Source organism: Callithrix jacchus, chromosome 10 (genome assembly GCF_049354715.1).
Source record: "Callithrix jacchus isolate 240 chromosome 10, calJac240_pri, whole genome shotgun sequence".
Lineage (NCBI taxonomy): Eukaryota > Metazoa > Chordata > Mammalia > Primates > Cebidae > Callithrix > Callithrix jacchus.
The window spans coordinates 25,197,002-25,218,016 of NC_133511.1; the positions used below are offsets into that span (position 1 = coordinate 25,197,002).

The 21,015-nt window shown below is 41.3% G+C and overlaps 1 protein-coding gene across 3 annotated transcripts in view; it reads left to right on the top strand.

Moving 5' to 3' along the window:
• Positions 1-3,838: 3,838 nt before the first annotated feature.
• Positions 3,839-21,015, top strand: part of STT3A (STT3 oligosaccharyltransferase complex catalytic subunit A) — a 29,245-nt gene continuing 12,068 nt past the window's right edge. The window contains exons 1-10 of one of the 3 annotated variants that reach the window (XM_002754561.7): positions 3,839-3,911; positions 6,505-6,627; positions 7,678-7,738; positions 11,643-11,764; positions 12,133-12,278; positions 14,392-14,482; positions 15,816-15,922; positions 16,487-16,651; positions 18,899-19,079; positions 20,117-20,272. In XM_002754561.7, the coding sequence (XP_002754607.1) occupies positions 6,540-6,627; positions 7,678-7,738; positions 11,643-11,764; positions 12,133-12,278; positions 14,392-14,482; positions 15,816-15,922; positions 16,487-16,651; positions 18,899-19,079; positions 20,117-20,272 (1,117 nt within the window). In that variant the 5' untranslated portion in view covers positions 3,839-3,911; positions 6,505-6,539. Of the gene's footprint in view, positions 3,912-4,070; positions 4,449-6,504; positions 6,628-7,677; positions 7,739-11,642; positions 11,765-12,132; positions 12,279-14,391; positions 14,483-15,815; positions 15,923-16,486; positions 16,652-18,898; positions 19,080-20,116; positions 20,273-21,015 lie in introns of those variants that run through there. The other 2 variants (XM_078339776.1, XM_035265004.3) reach the window with 2 other exon arrangements.

A 21,015-nucleotide genomic window follows, 5' to 3' on the forward strand; every position in this document is an offset into this window, starting at 1 on the left:
ACAGGCGTGAGCCCCCTTGACCGTCTGTAATTTAAGAAATTCTAATAACTTTAGAATTCTAATAATTTTCATAGACATTTCAGAAGCTACTGCATCCATAAGGTAAGAACAGATTATTGTGAAAAGAACAGAATAGGAACACTCTTGGAAATTAAAGCAGTTATGGAAATTTTAAAAAATGAGATGGTTTATAAAAGTGACCCTGGCCAGGTGTGTCATGTTCATACCTGTAATCCCAGCACTTTGGGAAGCTGAGGAGGGTGGATTGTGTGAGCTCAGGAGTTCAAGACCAGCCTGGACAACATGGTGAAACCCTGTCTCTACAAAAATAGAAAAATTAGCTGGGTGTGGTGGCTTGCGCCTGTGTCCCCCGCTATTCGAGGGCTGAGGCAGGAGGATCATTTGAGCCGAGGAGGTTGAGGATGCAGTGAGCTGAGATTGTGCCACTGCACTCCAGCCTGGTAGGAGTGAGACCTTGTCTCAAGGGAAAAAAAAGTGACATTGAAGAGGATAAATTAGTGAACTGCAAGATAATACTGAGGAAATCTTCCAGAACATATAGCAAAAAGATCAAGAAAAAGTTAAGAATGGTAGAGGTATCCAAAAGCCAGGAGATAAAACATTTGTCCAATAGCAACTTCAGAAAATGAGAATAGAAAAATGGAGACAAATAAAATCAAAGAACATTTCCTAAACTGATGATACAAATTGTAGTTTTCAGACTGAAAGGGCCTGCCAAATGTAAAGCAGAAAAAATGAAAAAAGACTAAACACATAGATGAAATCTCTAAGGAAAGACAATTTATCTGAGAGGGAAATAGATTACCCGTAAAGGAATGTGACTCAGATTGGCATCAGGCTTCATAAGACAACGCTGGATCACAGACAATAAAGTCATAATGCCTTGAAAGTGTGCTTTTATGTGTCTGTGCATAAGGGGTGGGGTGGGTGGGTCCCAATATTGTTCCTCAACTTCTAAACCTAGCCATGCTATTTATCAAGGACAAAATGCAGATATTTTCTAACACGAAAAGGCAATGTTTGCTTCCATTCAGCTTTTCTAAAACACTTACTTGAAAAAAATCCATCAAAAATGAAAAAATTCCAAGAAATAGATGTCTTATCAGATGACAAACTATGAAAAAAAAGTCTTATTAAGACAAAACACCCAACCAAACAACATGCAGCAGTGGAATCCACAAGTGCATTCGTTGGAAATCCCAGCAATACAGCTTTGCACACACTTAGAAACTTGGGTTCTGGAGAAAACAGATTCAAGGATACATATTACTCTGGTGTGCTACAGATGAGATGAAGGCATGAGTTTCTTTTGATCAATGATACAGAAGAAAGGTTAACTGATACTTCAGGAAAGACCAAAAGCTTTTCCAGAAAGTTCTAACTTCTACATCAAAACATTCCTTTTATGCAACTGATGAAATAGTAAAAGCACTGCTTTCTGAAACGAACAATTCAAAACTTCTGGTCTTATAAATCAGGAAGGAGGATTAACTGATACACTAAATTCATGTATAAACTCTAGGTTTATTTATTTTATTTTATTTTAGAGACAGGGTCTTTCTAGCTCTGTCACTCAGGCTGGAGTAAAGTGGTATGATCATAGCTCACTGCTGCCTAACTTCTGGGCTCAACTGATCCTCCTGCCTCAGCCACCTCAGTAGTTGAGATTACAAGACCACGTCCAGCTAATTTTTAAAATACTTTTTGTAGATACTGCATCTCGCCATGTTGCCCAGGCTAGTCTCAAACCCCTGACCTCAAACCATCCTCTTGTCTCAACCTCCCAAAGTGCTGAGATTACAATCCTGAGCCACCACACCTGGCTCTCAAGGTTTGTTTATAATAATTATAATGATTTTCCAATGAGTTTGTTTTCCTTTGATTTTATTCATAAATAAGCCTTTCCCCATGGACTGGTATCAAAGACCCATGCTAAAAATAAGCTTTGATTTTCAAACTTTGCTCACACATCATTTTGACTTCTAAAAAGGTTGACTTAATTTCATCACTTGGAAGCTTAAATGTATTCTCTTTAAGAAACATGTTTAATACTTTTTAATACTTTTTTTTTTTTTTTTTTTTTTGAGACCGAGTCTCTGTCACCCAGGCTGTAGTGCAATAGCACGATCTTGGTTCACTGCAACCTCCGCCTCCCGGGTTCAAGCGATTCTCCTGCCTCAGCCTCCCGAGTAGCTGGGATTACAAGCGCCCGCCACCATGCCTAGCTAATTTTTGTATTTTTAGTAGAGACATGGTTTCACCATGTTGGCCAGGCTGTTCTTAAACTCCTGACCTCAGGTGACCTACCTGCCTCGGCCTCCCAAAGTGTTGGGATTACAGGCTTGAGCCACCATGCCTGGCCTCAGTATTTTAAGGTAGTGCCCCCCCAAAAAAAAGAAAAAAGAAAAAAAACTTTAACACAGTCTTTCTAATTTTAATCCCGCCCCCCCATCCCGCCTTTTTTTTTTTTTTTTTTTTAAGAGGAAAAAACTCTTGTTTCGAAGAAGCATTTACTTCAAGTTCTGTAATTCCTTCAGGCTCAGCTTGTTTCCTTTTGCGACACTTACTATTAAAAACAAAACAAAAAAGCAGATCTATTGAAGTATAACGTCCTGAGGGGAGCCTGGTCATGTAATATTTGAAAAAAGTACATGTGTTTCTGAAGCACTGGTTTAAATAATGACATTTCAATAAACGGTGGGTTCCCTTCGTGGGAGAATAAATAGGAAGCTGTGGGAGTGGCAGTGGCAACAAGTTCGAAGAGCTGCGGGACGTTCCCACTCTCTGGTGTAGCCTTGGCTCACCGAGGCGCGCAGGGAGTGGAAGTGCATGAGGATGTATGTGTGTACGTTGCGAGTCTGAGATGATGGAATTGCTGCTGAAACCTCGTCCCCTTCTTTGCCCTCTGCAACGCTATTAGGGGCGGGGGGCCGTAGGGTGCGGGAGAAGAGAGGCATGTTAGGATAGGGAGAGCGGCTCTCTGGCAGAATCTTACAAAGGGCTGCTAAGGCATGGCCAGGCTGCCTACTGGTCCCCCGAGGAAGCCCGCCTGCTGTTTGGGAGGGCTGTGCCTCCGCGGCGGTGGCTGTCTCAGCTAGCAGTGGAGATGCTTCCAGCTGAGCCCCGGTAACCCCTTTAGGCCTAGGCACGCTCTTTCACAAAGCCAGGGGCTGAAGAAAGGGCCATGCCCTGTAACTCTGTCAAGGTTCCCAGGTGCATCGCAGTTACCAAACAACAATAAAAGCTCTTGAGCTTATATAATTATCAAGCACATCCTGCAAAAGACGGAAAGGTCTGGACCAGGAAGCGTTTGAGTTTAAATTGAGAATAAGTAGGCAGAAAATACTTCCCTCCTCTCCTTTCACCTTGTATTAGGTAACAATTTCTAACTTAAAAAACACGGAAACCAGCAGCTCCGCATTTCCACTTTCTGGAACTTGTAGAGTGGGCATATTTCGGTGTAGTTTCCGCTTCTTGTCACGTGACGGGAGTCAGCGGCCTACGCCTTTCCACCGCGACTCCCCGTGGTTCCGCCGACCGACACGTCACTCCTCGGCCCTCAACCAAACTGCTTGGGGCCATGTTCTTTCCGCGCTCCTGACTCCGATGCGCCGGCCTATGATAGCCCGGCAGGAGCACACAGACCCGCCTCTAGAATGCTAAATGATAGCTGTAATGACCAATTAACAACTGGATTTACTGCTTGGTTTACGCCTCCTCCTTTGACAGACAGTTCCGCGATCCTATCGCTCTCCCGAAGCGTCGTATTGGCCGGGAGCCAGCCAACGGGGAGGCGGTCCGGGAGGCGGATCCGTTTGCTGCCAGGGTTGGGTGCGTCGCTGAACGGATGGCCGAGGGAGCCCAGCGGATCGCTTAGTAAAGCCGTCCAGGTGAGAAAGCCGTAGAACCTAACTTGAAAATCAGTAGCAGGTGCAGTCCATGGCGTTGGTGGGACTGAACGAAGTGCAGGAAGCAAAACTCTAAATGAGGGTGGAGAGCAGAGCTTAGGGCCTTGCAGAGGAGGGGGCGTGCGGCGTGGGGCGTGGGGCGTGGTGTGTGGTGTGGGGGCTTCCTGCATGGAAGGATGTGAAGGTTTGGTGAGGGAGAGTAAGGTGGATCTTGGGGACAGAGCGTGGGAAAGACTGGGTCCCGGGACTAGTTCTGGAGGGGAAGGCGCGTAGAATGCTGGGGTGATGAGGGCCCCGCGCTGGTGGGTATCAGAGGGATTCAGTTCTTTGAGGGTGGGAAGAAGAGGGAGGTGGGATCCGCTAGAGAGAGCGGGAGGGAGAGGATAGTAAAGCATTGTGAGAGAGTATGGAAACGTGTGTAGGAAAACGTGGCTGGGGAAATTGCAGTCTGGGAAACTAGAGCTACGGTGGCAGGAGATGCCCCAGCTTGCAGGGCACAGTTGAAGAGGAACGGAGATGGTAAGTGTTTTAAGAAAGGTGTCTTTGCTCTTATTTGTTTTGGCGCTGTGCCAAAGTGACCAAAGAGCACGAAATGAGATCTCCCTTACGGTCCTGCCCGAAATGACCAGCTACTTTACTCAGTTTTCAAGTAGAGATCTTAGCAGTCTCATTTTGGTGTGTGGCTCATATCGACACATTGGTGTCAAGTTTGTTCCTATTTCAGGCATTCCAGAAAACAGCTGCAAACCCTGAGAGATATGGCTGAATTGTTGACCTCCCGTTTTTGATTGCAAAACAATGTTTCCCTTTGGGACTATACTTAAACACATTTCTAAATCTGCTCTTCTGGGACAGTTAATTATGGAGAACATACTTGACTTTTCAGTGTTGGGGCTTGCATTATTTATGCCTTCCACCTGGTCCAGTGTTTTTGGTTTTGTTTTTATATTTTTTTTCTCCTTTATTCCAATAATACTGGGGAAAAGATTCGTGGGAGAGGATAGACAAAGGTTTGTTAAGAGATACACAAGTACAACTAGATAGGAGGAATAAATTCTAGTGTTCTATAGGATAACTATGATTAGGAGTATAATTAACAACAAAAATACACAATTTATTATATATTTTCAGATAACTGGAAGAGTGGATTTTGAATATTCCTAAGACAACAAAACAATAAGTGTTTGAGGTGATGAATCTACTAATTATCGTGACCTGATTATCATACATGATATACATGTACCAAAATGTCACATTCTACTCCATAAATATGCACAATTATGTGTCAAAAAGAATAAAGCAAAAAAATTCTTGAATGATGATTTAAGAAGGTGGTAGTACTGTCTTATTCAGGAATAACCTATGGTAGATTAGTGCTATATGAATAATTCTTAACCATCATGTGATTTCCATTTTGTACTGCCTACAGATAGTGTCCCTGAACATTCTAATCTACTTTTTTTCCCCCATTCTTCTGCTTCAGTAGGAAAAATTCATTTTCTTTCCCTCTAGATTATCATCTGGTGCCATCAAACTGTCTAATTGAATCAGTCTCTTAAATCAGCATTGTCAGTTACAGAGATGCCTTGGGACAGGTGATTGAAAGCGGATTTAGATCTGAGCAGTAGTTAGTGTGATATATGCGATTGAGAGCACAGTGGATCTGTGTGTATGTACCTCCTCTTCTTGAGTGAATGATTTTTCCTTCATTAGTTATCAGTCATGCTCTCAGTTGACCTGACAGCCCAATTGGGATTTGGAAAAGAAAAAAGTTTATAGCCATTCAGTTGAAGTTTAAATTTAGGGCAGGATATTGTGCTGATTCCAGTGGTGACTTCTATTTTTCCTTATTGCTTTCCCTTCTTCCCCCCCACCCCCTCCTTTTTTAAAGAGATGAATTCTGGCTCTGTTGCCTAGGCTGAAGTGCAGTGGTGTGATCATAGCCCACTGCAGCCTCCAACTCCTGCCTCAGCCTCCTGAGTAGCTGGGACTGCAGGTACAAGCCACCAAGCCTGCATAATTTTAAACAATTTTTTGTGGAGGTGGGTTTTCGCCCTGTCGCTCAGATTGGTCTTGAACTCCTGGCTTCAAGCAATCCTCCCTCCTTGGCCTCCCAAAGTGCTGGGGCTTTCACATCTGGTCTTAGTGTTCATTTCCTGCTTCCCCCATCCCCATAGAATCCTGCCTTTTCCTGAGTGCTCTCTTTCTCCATTTTATTATTTTTCAGTATTTCCAATCATTTCTATTTATATTTTCATCTCTTCCTTGTTGTACTATTCTGTTGCTAATAGTGCTTATGTACTTGTTAGCTGTGAAAGATTGGGAAATAGAATTATGAGTGGTTTATTCTGACCACTCCATTTTAGACTTGACACATAGACTTGACTTTTGCCTAATTCCTTACAGGTTGATAAAACTTTAAGCCAGAGTTGGATATTAGCATTAGCCTTGACCCTTTCTGGTGTTTTTGCTAGCTTCTATGTCCTTTATGTTTCCCTTTCGTCATAAAATATGAAAGTTAATGAAGTAAATTGAAGGTGTTCAATATCCTGTGGTCTTGACTTTTTCATTTTAGCTGATTGTCGTCTGTTGCCACCCATTCATGTCAAGATGACTAAGCTTGGATTTTTGCGATTGTCCTATGAGAAGCAGGACACACTTCTGAAGCTTCTCATTCTGTCAATGGCTGCTGTATTATGTGAGTGTGCACATAAATCTCTCTTTCTTTGGGGATAGAAAGGAGAAAGTCTAGAAAAACATTGAAAATGGCTATCTTAAAATGCCTTGTTCTTTTTAGCAGATTGTTATGTTTTTCCATTCCTCATCAGTATAATTTTATGAAGGCAAAATAAAGTAAAAGGAATATAAAAGTCAGGGCTATGGCCAGGCACAGTGGCTCACTCCTGTAATCCCAGCACTTTGGGACCCTGGGGTGGGTAGATCACTTGAGGCTGGGAGTCACAGACCAACCTGGCCAACATGGTGATACCCTGGAAAAATACAAAAATTAGTTGGGTGTGGTGGTGGATGCCCATAACCCCAGCTACTTGGGTGGCTGAGGCACGAGAATCACTTGAACCTGGGAGGCAGAGGTTGCAGTGAGCAGAGACTGCACCACTGCACTACATCATGGGTGACAGATTGCGGCTCTCTCTCAAAAAAAAAAAGATCAGGGCTATGATCGTCTGTGAAAGAAAGGGAAACATGCTGTGCCAATTCTGTTTTCTCATAGGGCTGGAAGAGATATTGCGGACCCTTGGATAACTGATTTTTGTAAAAGATAATTCTCTTCAGTTTAGGTGCCTCCTTTAGTATTTTTGAAAGTCTCTTGAGTGGTTACTCTGTTTTTTAGATTTTCTGGCTCTTCATGAGTCCTAGGTATAGGACTTGCTTGCCATACCTCTTTGCTCCAAGGTTAAGGTTTGTTGTGTGTGTATGGTGGGGGAGTCAACGTATGTAAAAGATGACCATGTAAGTTGAGTTTGGTAGGTGAATGTAATGTTACAGGCTTTTATAATTAGTTAACTGTGACCTGTGAAAGTGGAAAATGTAGATGCCATTATCAGGGGAAAGTAAACTTTTTTTGTTTCTTATATGTGGGAAGAGATGGATAAAGACTTTATTCAGGGATTATTTTATATTTTCTGTGATCTCTCTACTGCATAATACTGTCTTCATTATAATACTCTATCTGCTGCTCTTCCATGGCACAATACCAATAAAATATTAATTCTCTGGTTTTTTGCAGCTTTCTCCACTCGTCTCTTTGCTGTCTTGAGATTTGAAAGTGTTATTCATGAGTTTGATCCGTGAGTACCTTTGCTTTATCTGGTATTATTTTCTTTGGGAAGCATTCAGGTTCACGGGTTTTGAATTAAAATTTCAGTCAGCTATTAGTGATAGAGATGTGCTTTCAGTACATTTAAGGGGGGAAAAAACCTTAAACTCTTCCAAAGAAGACAATTATCTCCTTTTAAAATATATGTGTTGGAGGCCAGGCACGGTGGCTCATACCTGTAATTCCAGCACTTTGGGAGGCCAAGGTTGGGGGAATCACTTGAGCTCAGGAATTTGAGACCAGTCTGGGCAATGTGGTGAGACCCCATCTCTATAGAAAAAAAAAAGCATGTGTTGGAATTGACCAAGTAAATCTCAACCTCAACAAATGTGAGATGCATTGCTAGTATGTCTCCCTATCATTTAAGATCTGGATAGGCTAAGAGAATTCTGGCTGCTCAGTTTGGTAAAAGTTTGCAGATTAAAGGAAAGGGTCCTGGTGTATATTCCTCAAATCATGGATTTGAGATTCATGACATTTTTTGTTTGTTTAGCAGTTTTTGTGATAGAAGTTGGGCTTCTTAGTTAAATTCTAGGGCAATGCCAAAAGCTCAGAGTTATCAGTTTGATTGGGAGTTTTGTTCATCAGATGAAAAAGATATAATGGAAGTCCTTAGTGGTATTAATAACTACCATTTACTAAGCATTCATTTTGTTCCAAGCACTAATTTACAGACTATCTCTAAATCCTTTTAGCAACCCTTTGAGATGTAGGTACTCTTATTCCCTTCTTAGCAATGACGAGACTCAGTGGGGCATAGTGGCTCACGCCTGTAACCCAGCACCATGGGAAGCCAAGGCAGGCAGATCACGAGGTCAGGAGTTCAAGGCCAGCCTGGCCAACATAGTGAAGCCCCGTCTCTTCTAAAAATACAAAAATTTGCTGAGTGTGGTGGCATGTGCCTGTAATCCCAGCTATTTGGGAGGCTGAAGCAGGAGAATCGCTTGAACCTGGGAGGTGGAGGTTGCAGTGAGCCGAGATTACACCACTGCACTCCAGCCTGGGTGACAGAGCAAGACTCTGTCCCAAAAAAAGAAATAAGGAGACTTAGGCTGGTAATGGTTATCTAAGGTTACATATTCAGTACATGGAGGAACCAAGATTTAAATATACATTTGTCTGACTCCAGAGATTGGAGTCACTTTGTTATATTGCCTAAAGTTAAGGCTTATAACAAACTTGGAGGACCAAAATCATTGGCTCTTGAAATATTATTGACATCTTAAACACAGTATATTCAAGCTTGTGGAGTATTGATTCAAAATGCCTGCAAATTTTTAATTTTGTGTAGATATTTGAAAGTATTTTGGAGGCATTACAAGTATTCTATTTGGGGCCTCTCAAATCAGTTTATACTTTTTCTCATGAATGAGGAAACCTATCCTTTTATTTTTTCTTTTTTTGTTTGGGATTGGGTCTGACTGTCACCCAAGCTGAAGTGCAGTGGCATGATTGTGGCTTACTGCAGCCTTGACCTCTGGGGCCCAAGTGATCCTCCCACCTCAGCTTCCCAAGTAGCTGGGACCACAGGCATATGCCACCATGCCTGGCTAATTTTTAAAAAATTTTTTGTAGAGATAGAGTCTCACCATGTTGCACAGGCTGGTATCAAACTCCTGAGCTCAAACAATCTTCCCTCCCTGGCCTCACAAAGTACTGGGATTATAGGCGTGAGCCTCCATGCCTGACCTCCTTTTGTTTCTTGATCCCAATCTGTTAGACTTCTTTCTCAGACCCTCTGGATGAGCAAATAATGATAGATAATCAGGGAAAGCAAGAGCATCTGTTTTGTTGTCAAGAGCTTTAGGGACCATAAAGGACTTGACACTTCCTTTTGCAGAGGAGTAAACTGATGCCCAGAGTGGTGAACCCAGCCCAGACCTATTTCTACTAACTTATACTTCCTCTCTCTCACTCTACCTCTCCTACTGGTAGGTAAAGGACACAATTCTCACACATATTGATGCCTGCAACCCTCGTCTCTTCTGTTTCTGACAGTCACCAAAATAATATTAGTGACAAACAGAAAGATAGAGATTTCTGCCATCTGTTGCTTCTGTTTACTTCAGCTTTCAAAACTTGACTAACCAAGGAGGAAATAGGGTTAGAAAGGTGGGCAGAGAGGATGGTTAGTCATGATTATCTGTAGTAATTAACCTATCTCTAGTTTGAGGCTCTTTTTGTTTATTTTATTTTTGTCTGTCTGCCGTTTTTTTTTTTTTTTTTTTTTTTTTGAGACAGGGTCTTGCTACGTTGCCCATGCTGAAGTTCAGTGGCTCAATTATGGCACATGCAGCCTCAACCTCCTGGGCTCAAGCAATCCTCCCGCCTCAGCCCCCCAAGTAGCTCGGACTGTAGGCACCTACTACCACGTCCGGCTAATTTCTGTATTTTTTTTATAGATTGGGTCTTACCATGTTCCCAGGCTGGTCTCAAACTCCTGTGCTCAAGCGATCTATCCACCTCAGCCTCCCAAAGTGCTGGGATAACAGGCATGAACTACTGCACCAGCCTCTTGTTTATTTTTATTTATTATTATTATTAATTTTTGGTTTTGAGATAGGGTCTTGCTCTATCACCAGACTGGAGTGCAGTGGCATGATCAGGGCTCACTGAAGCTTCAACCTCCTTGGGCTCAGGTTGTCTTCTTCTTTCAACCTCCCAAGTAGCTGGGACTACAGGTGTGTGCCACTAAGTCCTGCTAATTTTTGTATTTTTTTAGAGACAGGGTCTTGCTGTGTTGCCCAGGCTGGTCTTAAACTCTTGAGCTCAAGTGATCCACCTGCCTTGGCCTACCAAAGTACTGGGATTACAGGTGTTAGCTACCTTACCCAGCCTTATTTCTTTTTAAATGAGAAACTTAAGAGAAGGGCTTACATATTTTGGGCCTAAAGAACTGTCTTTCCATTTATAGCTCTTAAGCATTTTTTATCAAATACTTTTCATGTTGTCTGTGTATCTATCTATCCATCTGTCTGTCTGTCTATCTATCTATTTTTTTGAGACAGGGTCTTGCTCTGTTGTCCAGTCTGGAGTACAGTGTTGCGATCATGGCTCACTGCAGCCTTGACCTCCTGGGCTCAAGCAGTCTTGCCACTTCAGCCTCCTGAGTAGCTGGGACTATAGGTGTGTGCCACCATACCTGGCTAATTTTTTAAAATTTTTCTGTAGAGATGGGGTCTTACTATGTTGCTCAGGCTAGTCTTGAACTCCTGGGCTTAAGTGATCCTCCCACTTCAGCCTCCCAAAGTACTGGGCTTACATGCATGAGCTACTCTGCCCAGCTGTAATCTATATTTTTATGCTACTATATAGGTGACATAAGAAGCATTTTACATAACTGCATGAGTAAACCTTGTTAAAAGTTTAAACACTGATTAAGGAATTTGTGTTATGGAGTAGGTTAAAAATTTTTCATCCTACATATGATGGTGTGTACCAACATCTTTAAAGATGCTTATCACTGGAAATTATCGGTGTGTCTTTGTGTGCAGTATAAATTTTTAAAAATATGTTCCTGTCACTTGAAAGCCAAAATCTGTCGGTGCCTACATCTCAGTGGCTTTGTCTTCAGGGTGCTTGAATTCTCTGACTGGTCCTAATGGCTACCACATGTCAGCTTGATGAAATATCCCATTTGATTACTTTGTTATAATGTTAGGCTCCAGTTTCATTTCCTCATGAGAGAAACAATGCGTTAGTTGAGACAAGTATGGAGCTAGAAATAAACAGACTTCTGGTTGTGAAAATGATTCCATGGCATAATTTTTGATGCTAAACTGATTTTTCATTGAGTAGTGCTGAGTTTCTCAATGGTGTATCCTGAGGAGCAAAATTCACCATAAATTCACAACAAAGTTTCTTTCTTGCTATAGGTACTTTAATTATCGGACTACCAGGTTCCTGGCTGAGGAGGGGTTTTATAAATTCCATAACTGGTTTGATGACCGGGCTTGGTACCCTTTGGGACGAATCATTGGAGGAACAATTTACCCAGGTGAGGAGACCAGATTTTTTTTTTTTTTAAAGCAAATATTTGTATGCTAGAGAACAGTTTCTTTTATTTCTAACAGGTTTGTCTTGTGTCACTTGTGATTTCATTTTGATTACAGATTCCTAAAAGTGCATCTTACTTAGATACGAGTACATTTGTAGGAGTGTAGAGATGGGCGATTTTTATACATTCTAGACTTCTGATTGAATCCTTAGGAGAGAAATTTATAGGCTTACTGCAGTTGCTATATTAGTATTTCTGGTGATTTGTCAAGACTTACATAGTCACTTTATTGATGCTGGGACTTTCCCTTTCTTTTTCCCTTACATTCTGGTAAGACAACCTAATGGAGTTTCTTCTTCCTGTTACAGGTTTAATGATCACCTCTGCTGCAATCTACCATGTACTCCATTTTTTCCACATCACCATCGACATTCGGAATGTCTGTGTGTTCCTGGCCCCTCTCTTCTCCTCCTTCACCACCATCGTCACGTACCACCTTACCAAAGAGCTCAAGGTGAAGGATTTGGGGTGACAGGAGGCTTGGGAATGAATGTTATTGAGCCTTTGAATAGATGCTGGAGGGTGGGGGACAGAGCCTTAGAAAGGTAGGGAGCCAGAGGATAAAGACAACTTTTACTGGGCTGAATTAATTGGGTTCATTCCAACCCCTTTCTGAAATATTTGTGTATGTGTTTTTTTTGAGACAGCGTTTTGCTCTTCTTGCCCAGGCTGGAGTGCAATGGCGTGATCTTGGCTCACCACAACCTCTGCCTCCTGGATTCAAGTGATTCTCTTGCCTCAGCCTCCTGAGTAGCTGGGACTACAGGCATGTGCCACCACACCTGGCTAATTTTGCATTTTTAGTAGAGGCAGGGTTTCTCCATGTTGGTCAGGCTGGTCTTGAACTCCTGACCTCAGGTGATCCACCTGTCTCAGCCTTCCAAAGTGCTAGGATTACATGAGTGAGCCACCATGCCTAGCCTTTTCCCTTTTCCCTTTTTTTTTTTTTTTTTTTTTGAGATGGAATCTTGCTCTTGTTGCCCAGGCTGGAGTGCAACAGTGTGATCTCAGCTCACTGCAACCTCTGCCTCCCGGGTTCAAGCGATTCTCCTGCCTCAGCCTCCCAAGTAGCTGGGATTATGGGCACCTGCACTCCCACGCCCAGCTAATTTTTTTTATTTTTAGTAGAGATGGGGTTTCACTATGTTGACCAGGCTGATCTTGAACTTCAGGTGATCTACCTGCCTTGGCCTCCCAAAGAGCTGGGATTACAGACCTGAGCCACCACGCCCGGCTGGAATATGTGATTTTTTATCATTAGTAACTGTTTATCCTTATGAGGGAATAGTTGGAAGTGAAATGTAAATTGCTACGTAAAGGAAAAAAACATTTAAAATGGAAAATCAAAATGTTTGGTTGAAGTTCTCACAGTGTAAAAGAGAGGAACAAAAACTACATACATGAAACTTCCCAAAATGGTTAGTTTTTCCTACCAGGAATGCACTCAGAAATTATTTGTTGATTAAAAAAAATTATCTTAAAATTCTTAAGCCATTTGGCTTACATAGTAGACTCCATAATGCTGACTCTCTTTTTCCATGTTTCAGCATTGCTGACCTTGGCTCCCTGGGTGCTATTCTTAGTTTGTGCTGTGGTGTTAGAGAGATACCTGAGAGGTGATAAACCAGTAGGGGGTTTGGGAAGCCTGAATTTAGTTTGGAAAACTTTTCATCCTTCTCCTTGCTGCCCTTTCCCAAATTTGACTCTTTTCAACAGACAAGTCTTTGCTTTTTGGAATGTGGCTTACATCTGTTGCTCCTTTCTTCTGAGGTCAAAGGGTGCCTGGTGATACTTAAGCTTTATTGGCATCTTTGGTTTAGGCACATTATCACTTAATTTTGTTGGCTTTTTAACTGAAATAATTTTTCTTCCTTTGATTGTCCTTGCATGAGTTGTAGAGATGTGACCTATGTTGCAGTGATGTGCAGATGTTGTTAGAAGTAGAGACTTACAAGCTTGACGAGATTGGTAGCCAAACAGCCCATTCCGGGGCAGTATTGATGTTTGACATCTCACTTGATTTGTCTGTCCTCAGCATATGTGTTCTCAGTGTCAGGTTTAGTGTCATAGGGAATTGGTCATGAAGTTTTTAGCTTTCTTGTGCTGTGAGCATTTCTTTTTTCTTCTTTTTTTTTGAGATGAAGTTTCACTCTTCTTGCCCAGGCTGCAGTGCAATGGCATGATCTTGGTTCACTGCAACCTCTGCCTCCCGAGTTCAAGTGATTCTCCTGCCTCAGCCTCCCAAGTAGCTGGGATTACAGGCATGCGCCACCACACCTGGCTAATTTTTATATTTTTAGCAGAGATGGGGTTTCTCCATGTTGATCAGATTGGTCTCGAACTCCCGACCTCAGGTGATCAGCCCGCTTCAGCCTCCCAAAGTGCTGGTATTACAGGCGTGAGCCACTGCATCCTGGCATTCCTACCATTTCCGACATCTCACATCTACCTTGGAAATTGTGGGACTGTTTTCTGGGCCCATTATAAACAGAATGGACTAGTGGATCCTCTATTCTTTCTCAGAGCTGCATTGGTGTTAATGTCTTAATGCCCTTTTTTTCTTACAGGATGCAGGGGCTGGGCTTCTTGCTGCTGCCATGATTGCTGTAGTTCCTGGATATATTTCCCGATCTGTGGCTGGCTCCTATGATAATGAAGGTGAGACTTTTAAAATGCTAAAAATGATCTTCTCACCTCATTATCCATCAGAGCTTCATAAAGTGCAATCTGTGGCTTAGCACTAATAAAAATGGTATCTGGGTTAGAAGATTAGAAATGGGCAGGAAGGGATCTTGGACAAGTTCATATTCTCTTCCCATCGTCCTTTACAAATCTTTGGTTCCTCTCTGTACTCATAAAATAGTTAACTGTTGTTTTAACATAATCATTTGCTTTATTTTTCTAGATAAAGCGAATAAATGTCCTTAAAATTTTAATGACTTATTGACTTGTTTTCAATTCAACATACACTTAATGAATGTTATTGGGAAAACATAGTATTGAGTGTTAGAAAGATAGATAATAAGATTTTTTTGGCATAATTATAAGAAATTAGAGAGATAAATAATGAATAAGGTTATATTGGCCCATAATATATTAAGGAAGATTAAAATGGACATATAAATATGACTCAATGACAGTAGATAGCACTGTGCGCCATGATAGAAATTTGACAGAGTACTTCAGGAATGTACTCTGGAATGGAGATATTAATTCAGATTTGGGGCTGAGCTCAGTGGCTCATGCTTTATAATCCAGTACTTTGGGAGGCTGAGGTGTGTGGATCATTTGAGCTCAGGAGTTTGAGACCACCCTGGGCAACCCTGTCTCTACAAGAAATACAAAAATTAGCTGGGCATGGTAGTATGTGCCTGTAGTCCCAGCTACCCAGAGGACTGAAGTGGGAGGATTGCTTGAGCCTGGGAGGTTGAGGCTGCAGCAAGCTGTGATCACCACTGCACTTCAGCCTGCCAATAGAGCAAGACCCTGTTTAGAAAAACAAAACCAAAAGCAAATTCGGGAATCAAGGAACGCTTTTTGGAAGTGGTTAAGGTTCAGCTGGGTCCTAAAGTTGAAACTTCATTAGGCAGATATCAAGGAAAGAGGCAATTGGAGCATGAGTATTAGCTATGTTAAGACGTAGAGGCAGGATGATGAATAGTAGTATATGATGTCTTTAGGATTATCCTAGCAGGATGTTTAGTGCTTGGAAAGAATGATAATAATGGCCAATATTTACTTAGTGTTTATTATATGCTAGGCACTGTCCTAAGTGCTTTATAAGCATTAGTTATATTTGTCTTCAGAGCACTTTTACGAAGTAGATACTATTACTTCTTTTTACATGAAACTGAAACAAAAGGAGGTAAATAATTTGCCTAAAATTACACTATTACTGGTAGTAGATCCAGGCAGTCTGTTCCAGAACAATATTCTTAATCACTATACTAGCCTGGCCTCTTATTGAATTCTTGGTATGTCCTTTCTGCAGGAATTGCCATCTTTTGCATGCTACTCACCTACTACATGTGGATCAAGGCAGTAAAGACTGGTTCTATCTGTTGGGCAGCTAAGTGTGCCCTTGCTTATTTCTACATGGTAAATTTTTCTATATGTTTTTAATTTTTAAAGTTCTCTAAATACTGTATTTCCTATGGGTACTTATTATTTGACCAACTTTCTTTCTTTTTTTTTTTATTCGATTCTCTTTTCTGGTAGGTTCCCCTAAATTTTTTTCTTTTCCAGTATATTTTTTCTGTTCATACTTACGTATATATGTAGACTTCCTTAATTGCTTCTACTTGTTCACATATCCCTAAATCCTCTATATGACCTTACAGTGATTGTATTTAGATTAATTCTGAGGCTTAAGTCTCTCTCATTATGTGGTCATGACATCAGCAACCACAAGGGAGCAGGGGATTGAGTTACAGTGTTGAGTTTGAACTTGATTTTCTATTTTTAAACTTGTTTTATTTTGTGTAACGTGTACATGTAAGAACTTGATTTTCCTGTTTAAAAAAAATATTTATTAAGCCATTTGGCATAAATAAAGTTACAGTTACTATAAAGGGTGTTCTTTAAAGTCACAGGTGATATCCTACGGTATAGTGGTCTAAGGAGGCATGCTCAGAGGAACTGTTTTTTTCTGCTCTATCGTAGGTCTCGTCATGGGGAGGTTATGTGTTTCTGATCAACTTGATTCCTCTCCATGTCCTGGTGCTCATGCTCACAGGCCGTTTCTCCCACCGGATCTACGTGGCCTACTGTACTGTTTACTGCCTGGGCACTATACTTTCTATGCAGATCTCCTTTGTGGGTTTCCAGGTGAGTCTTTGAGTGAGTAGGTTTTTCAGCTTCTACTTTTTCTGTGCAGCCCCAACTAGACTGATTTATCTTGGATTCTGTTAAGAACAATACAACTTAATCACAGCTTTTGTTTTGTTTTGTTTCGAGATGAAGTCTCACTCTTGTCCCCCAGGCTGGAGTGCAATGGTGTGATCTCGGCTCACTGCAGCCTCCACTTCCCAGGTTCAAGTGATTCTTCTGCCTCATCCTCCTGAGGAGCTGGGATTACAGTTACCTGCCACCACACCCAGCTAATTTTTGCATTTTTAGTAGAGACGGAGTTTCACCGTGTTGGCCAGGCTGGTCTCAAACTCCTGACCTCAGGTGAGCCGCCTACCTTGGCCTCCCAAAGTGTTGGGATTACAGGCGTGAGCCACTGAGCTTCGCCATATTCACAGCTTTTATATTGAACTACTTGTGTTAATTATTGGTCATTAAAGTTTGTGTCCTGTGGTGTGTTAGCATTTGCTTCTTGCAGTTTGAATTTCATAGTTCTTACTTTGGCTTTAAGTTTGTGGGAAGGGGAGGAAAATTTAGTTGAGCTGAGTTTAGATAAGTGATCATAGTTAAAGTTTCCAGTCCTTTTAATGTAGATGGCTCCGTGTAGTAGCAGAGGATCCTGATCTTAATGGCATCTAATTGTAAGTCCTTCAGGAAGTAAAGCACAAACCTTTAACAACATTGCTATGTAGGGTTAACAGACAAGAGTTAGAGAATAACGTGGTGTGTTTGATTTTTCTTGTGAAATTATTAAAGTACAAACCTTATTTAGAAGTCAACAAGTAATTCCTTTTTCTTTTTCTTTTTTTTTTTTTTGAGATGGAGTTTTGCTCGTTTCCCAGGCTGGAGTGCAATGGTGTGATCTTGGCTCACCACAACCTCCGCCTCTGGGTTCAAGTGATTCTCCTGCCTCAGCCTCCCGAGTAGCTGGGATTACAGGCATGCGCCACTATGCCAGCTAATTTTTTGTATTTTTAGTAGAGACAGGGTTTCTCTATGTGGGTCAGGCTGGTCTTGAACTCCCAACCTCAGATGATTTGCCTGCCTCGACCTCCCAAAGTGCTGGGATTACAGGCATGAGCCACCGTGCCTGGCCAACAAGTATTAATTTACTGATCACCTACCGCGGGTTGGCCCCAACTTAGGAAGTGTTGACTTAGGATTTTTTGGCTTTAGAATGGTGTGACAGTGATACACATTCAGTAGAAACTGTACTTCCAGTACGTATATAACCGTTCCGTTTTTCACTTTCAAAACAGTAGTCAATAAATTACATGAGATATTCAATGCTTAGGATAAAATAGGCTTTGTATTAGATGATTTTGCCCAACTGTAGGCGAATGTTAAATGTTCTCAGCATGTTTAAGATACTCTATGCTAAGCTATGGTGTTCCGTAGGCTAGGCATATTAAATGCATTTTCTACTTAGGATATTTTCAACTTATAATGGGTTTATTGAGATATAATCCAATCATAAGTTGAAAAGCATTTGTATATGCAGTTTGCTAATCACTTGAAAATGTAAAAAGAATAAAAATATGGTCATGGTTTTTAAGGAAGTCTTGGTCTTGATGCGGGGAAAGAAATACAGGCAGCTGTCTACATTCGATAGGCTACAGTTCTGGAAGTGTGGCTCTTGTATCATTATCAACAGCAGCATCTAGGAACTTGTTAGAAATAAATGCAAATTCTAGAGCCCCAACACGGACCTACTGAATCAGAAACTCAAGGTGGGGCTCAGCAATTTGCATTTTAACACTCCTACCCCCTTAGTTATTACAATGCCCACTAGCATTTGAGAATCACTGCTCTAAGGCAAAGAATGATTAAATGCTAGAAGATACTAATGTGATATGGAACATAGGAGTGATTGATTTCAGTTTGGCAGATTATTAGGAAGAGATGATATTTGAGTTGAACCTTGAATGATGAGAATTTTAGTGGATGGGAATTGGGGGAAAATTACAGTCTACGCTGAGTAAATAACCTGAACAAAAGCCAGAGATGTGATAATGATAGTGTATCTTATGCCTTAGGGGGCTCCAAATACTTTAGAAAATATGACTGGTTGAATTAAACCCTTCCCTAGATTTGCCCTGGTTCCTTTGGGGCCTCAGAACTCATTTGACCCGTTTGGTTTGAACTAGATAAGGATAATGCAGGCCTGGGCTGGACTTACTCAATTTTTTTTTTTAAATATTAACATACATATCCTTTTACCTACAGCCTGTCCTTTCATCAGAGCACATGGCAGCCTTTGGAGTCTTTGGTCTCTGCCAGATCCATGCCTTTGTGGATTACCTGCGCAGCAAGTTGAATCCACAACAATTTGAAGTTCTTTTCCGGAGCGTCATCTCTCTCGTAGGCTTTGTCCTTCTCACTGTGGGAACTCTCCTCATGCTTACAGGTAGGGAAGGCTCACAGCTTTTTTGTTTTTGAGGTTGAGTTTCGCTCTTGTTGCCCAGGCTGGAGTGCAACGGCACAATCTCAGCCCATGCCTGGCTAATTTTGTATTTTTAGTAGACAGGGTTTCTCCATGTTGGTCAGACTGGTCTCGAACTCCTGACCTCAGGTGATCTGCCCACCTTGGCCTCCCAAAGTGCTAGGATTACAGGAGTTATCCACCATGCCCAGCCAGGCTCACAGCTTTTATTATTAAATACATTTAGGTACAGATATAGAATAAACTCCAAAGATGGTATTTTTTTGACCACAAAGGATTCTTCTTTTCTTACTTCTGTTTTCATTTGAAGCATATACAATCCTACATTTTTACATTCAGTCTACTTTTCAGCCCAGTGTTTGGATTCAGCATCGAAGAGAATGTCTTGTTGGAGTCGCTCTTAATCACACCTGGTGAAAGAACTAGATCTTAGCTTGCAAATCTTTCTCCTTTTCCTTTCTTTTTTTTCTTTTCTATTGGTCAGGTGGGAGAAGTCATTATATTGCTTACCGTACCTTCCAAGGTGGCACTCATCTAATCCCATGGAAACTAAATCATGGCTGTTTAGTTGGTTGAAAGGCCACATTTTCCTTCTTCATTTTTCCTAATTTTGTTTCTCACAGATTAATTTGATTTTGCTCAAGTCTATCTGTTGACTAATTCAGAGCAGGACCTGAGGATATAGTTGATTTAGTCCCTAGAATTGGCCTTGGCTTGACCAAATTTGGCCTAAAACCCTTTCAGGTAGCATTTCTGCCTCTATTCTTCTCTCCAAGTTTATACACAGCCTGGCTTTATTCTGTTGCCAGTGCTGACAAAAGTACTCTCAGGTTTGGAAGAAAGAAAGGAATGAAACTCTCTAAATATTGGTGGCAATTAAGCAAAAACCTAATCCTTCTCTGTCACTGAGAATCTTACTAAAATGGGAAGTTTTGATTAATTAGGATCAGATATTTGTTTGAAGAGTATGTGTGGAATGTTTATTGCCTCTTTGCTGCCAGGAAAAATATCTCCCTGGACGGGGCGTTTCTACTCACTGCTGGATCCTTCTTATGCTAAGAACAACATCCCCATCATTGCTTCTGTGTCTGAGCATCAGCCCACAACCTGGTCCTCATACTATTTTGACCTGCAGCTCCTCGTCTTCATGTTTCCAGGTATGTGGCCTTGTGTTCTGAAATGGCCTTGTTTGTAAGAATCACCATTTGATTCCAGATTTCTAAGCTACCCTCATTCATGTTTTGTTTTTCTTTGCCTGTTTATATTTTGTAATACAGAGGATAGCTAAGTAAATTTTCTCATATGAAGCAATAGAGTAACAGAAGTTCAATATTTGTAGATACTGGCAGTTTCAAAGCCTATGTCATTTGTGTTATGAGTTAAAATTTAACTGTAATTTTTACTCAGGTGTTTTTCTTTATTTTTTTTTTTTGTTTTTTTTTGAGTATTTCTATCATGCTCCAAATCAGGGGTAAAGGGCAGCCCTTTACCCCTGTTTCCCCTCTTGGCAGTATTGAAGTCTGATAATGAGTACTGCTAATTGTAAAGCCTCATCAATCTATCTTCTGGCCAATCCAGATGTGTTTTAGAATTTACCAGTGGTCTTTTTCTCTTAAAAAATAACTTTTACTTTTTTTTTTTTTGAGATAGAGTCTTGCTCTATTGCCTAGGCTGGAGTGCAGTGGTACGATCTTCGCTTACTGCAGCCTCTGCCTCTGGGGCTCAAGCCATCCTTCCACTTCACTCTCCTGAGTAGCTGGGACTACAGGTGCATGCCATCATGCCCAGCTAATATTTTTTTTTTTTTTTTTTTTTGTAGAGATGGAATTTCACCATGTTGTCCAGGCTGGTCTCAAACTTGTGGGCTCAAGCCATCTGCTCGCCTTGGCCTTCCATAGTG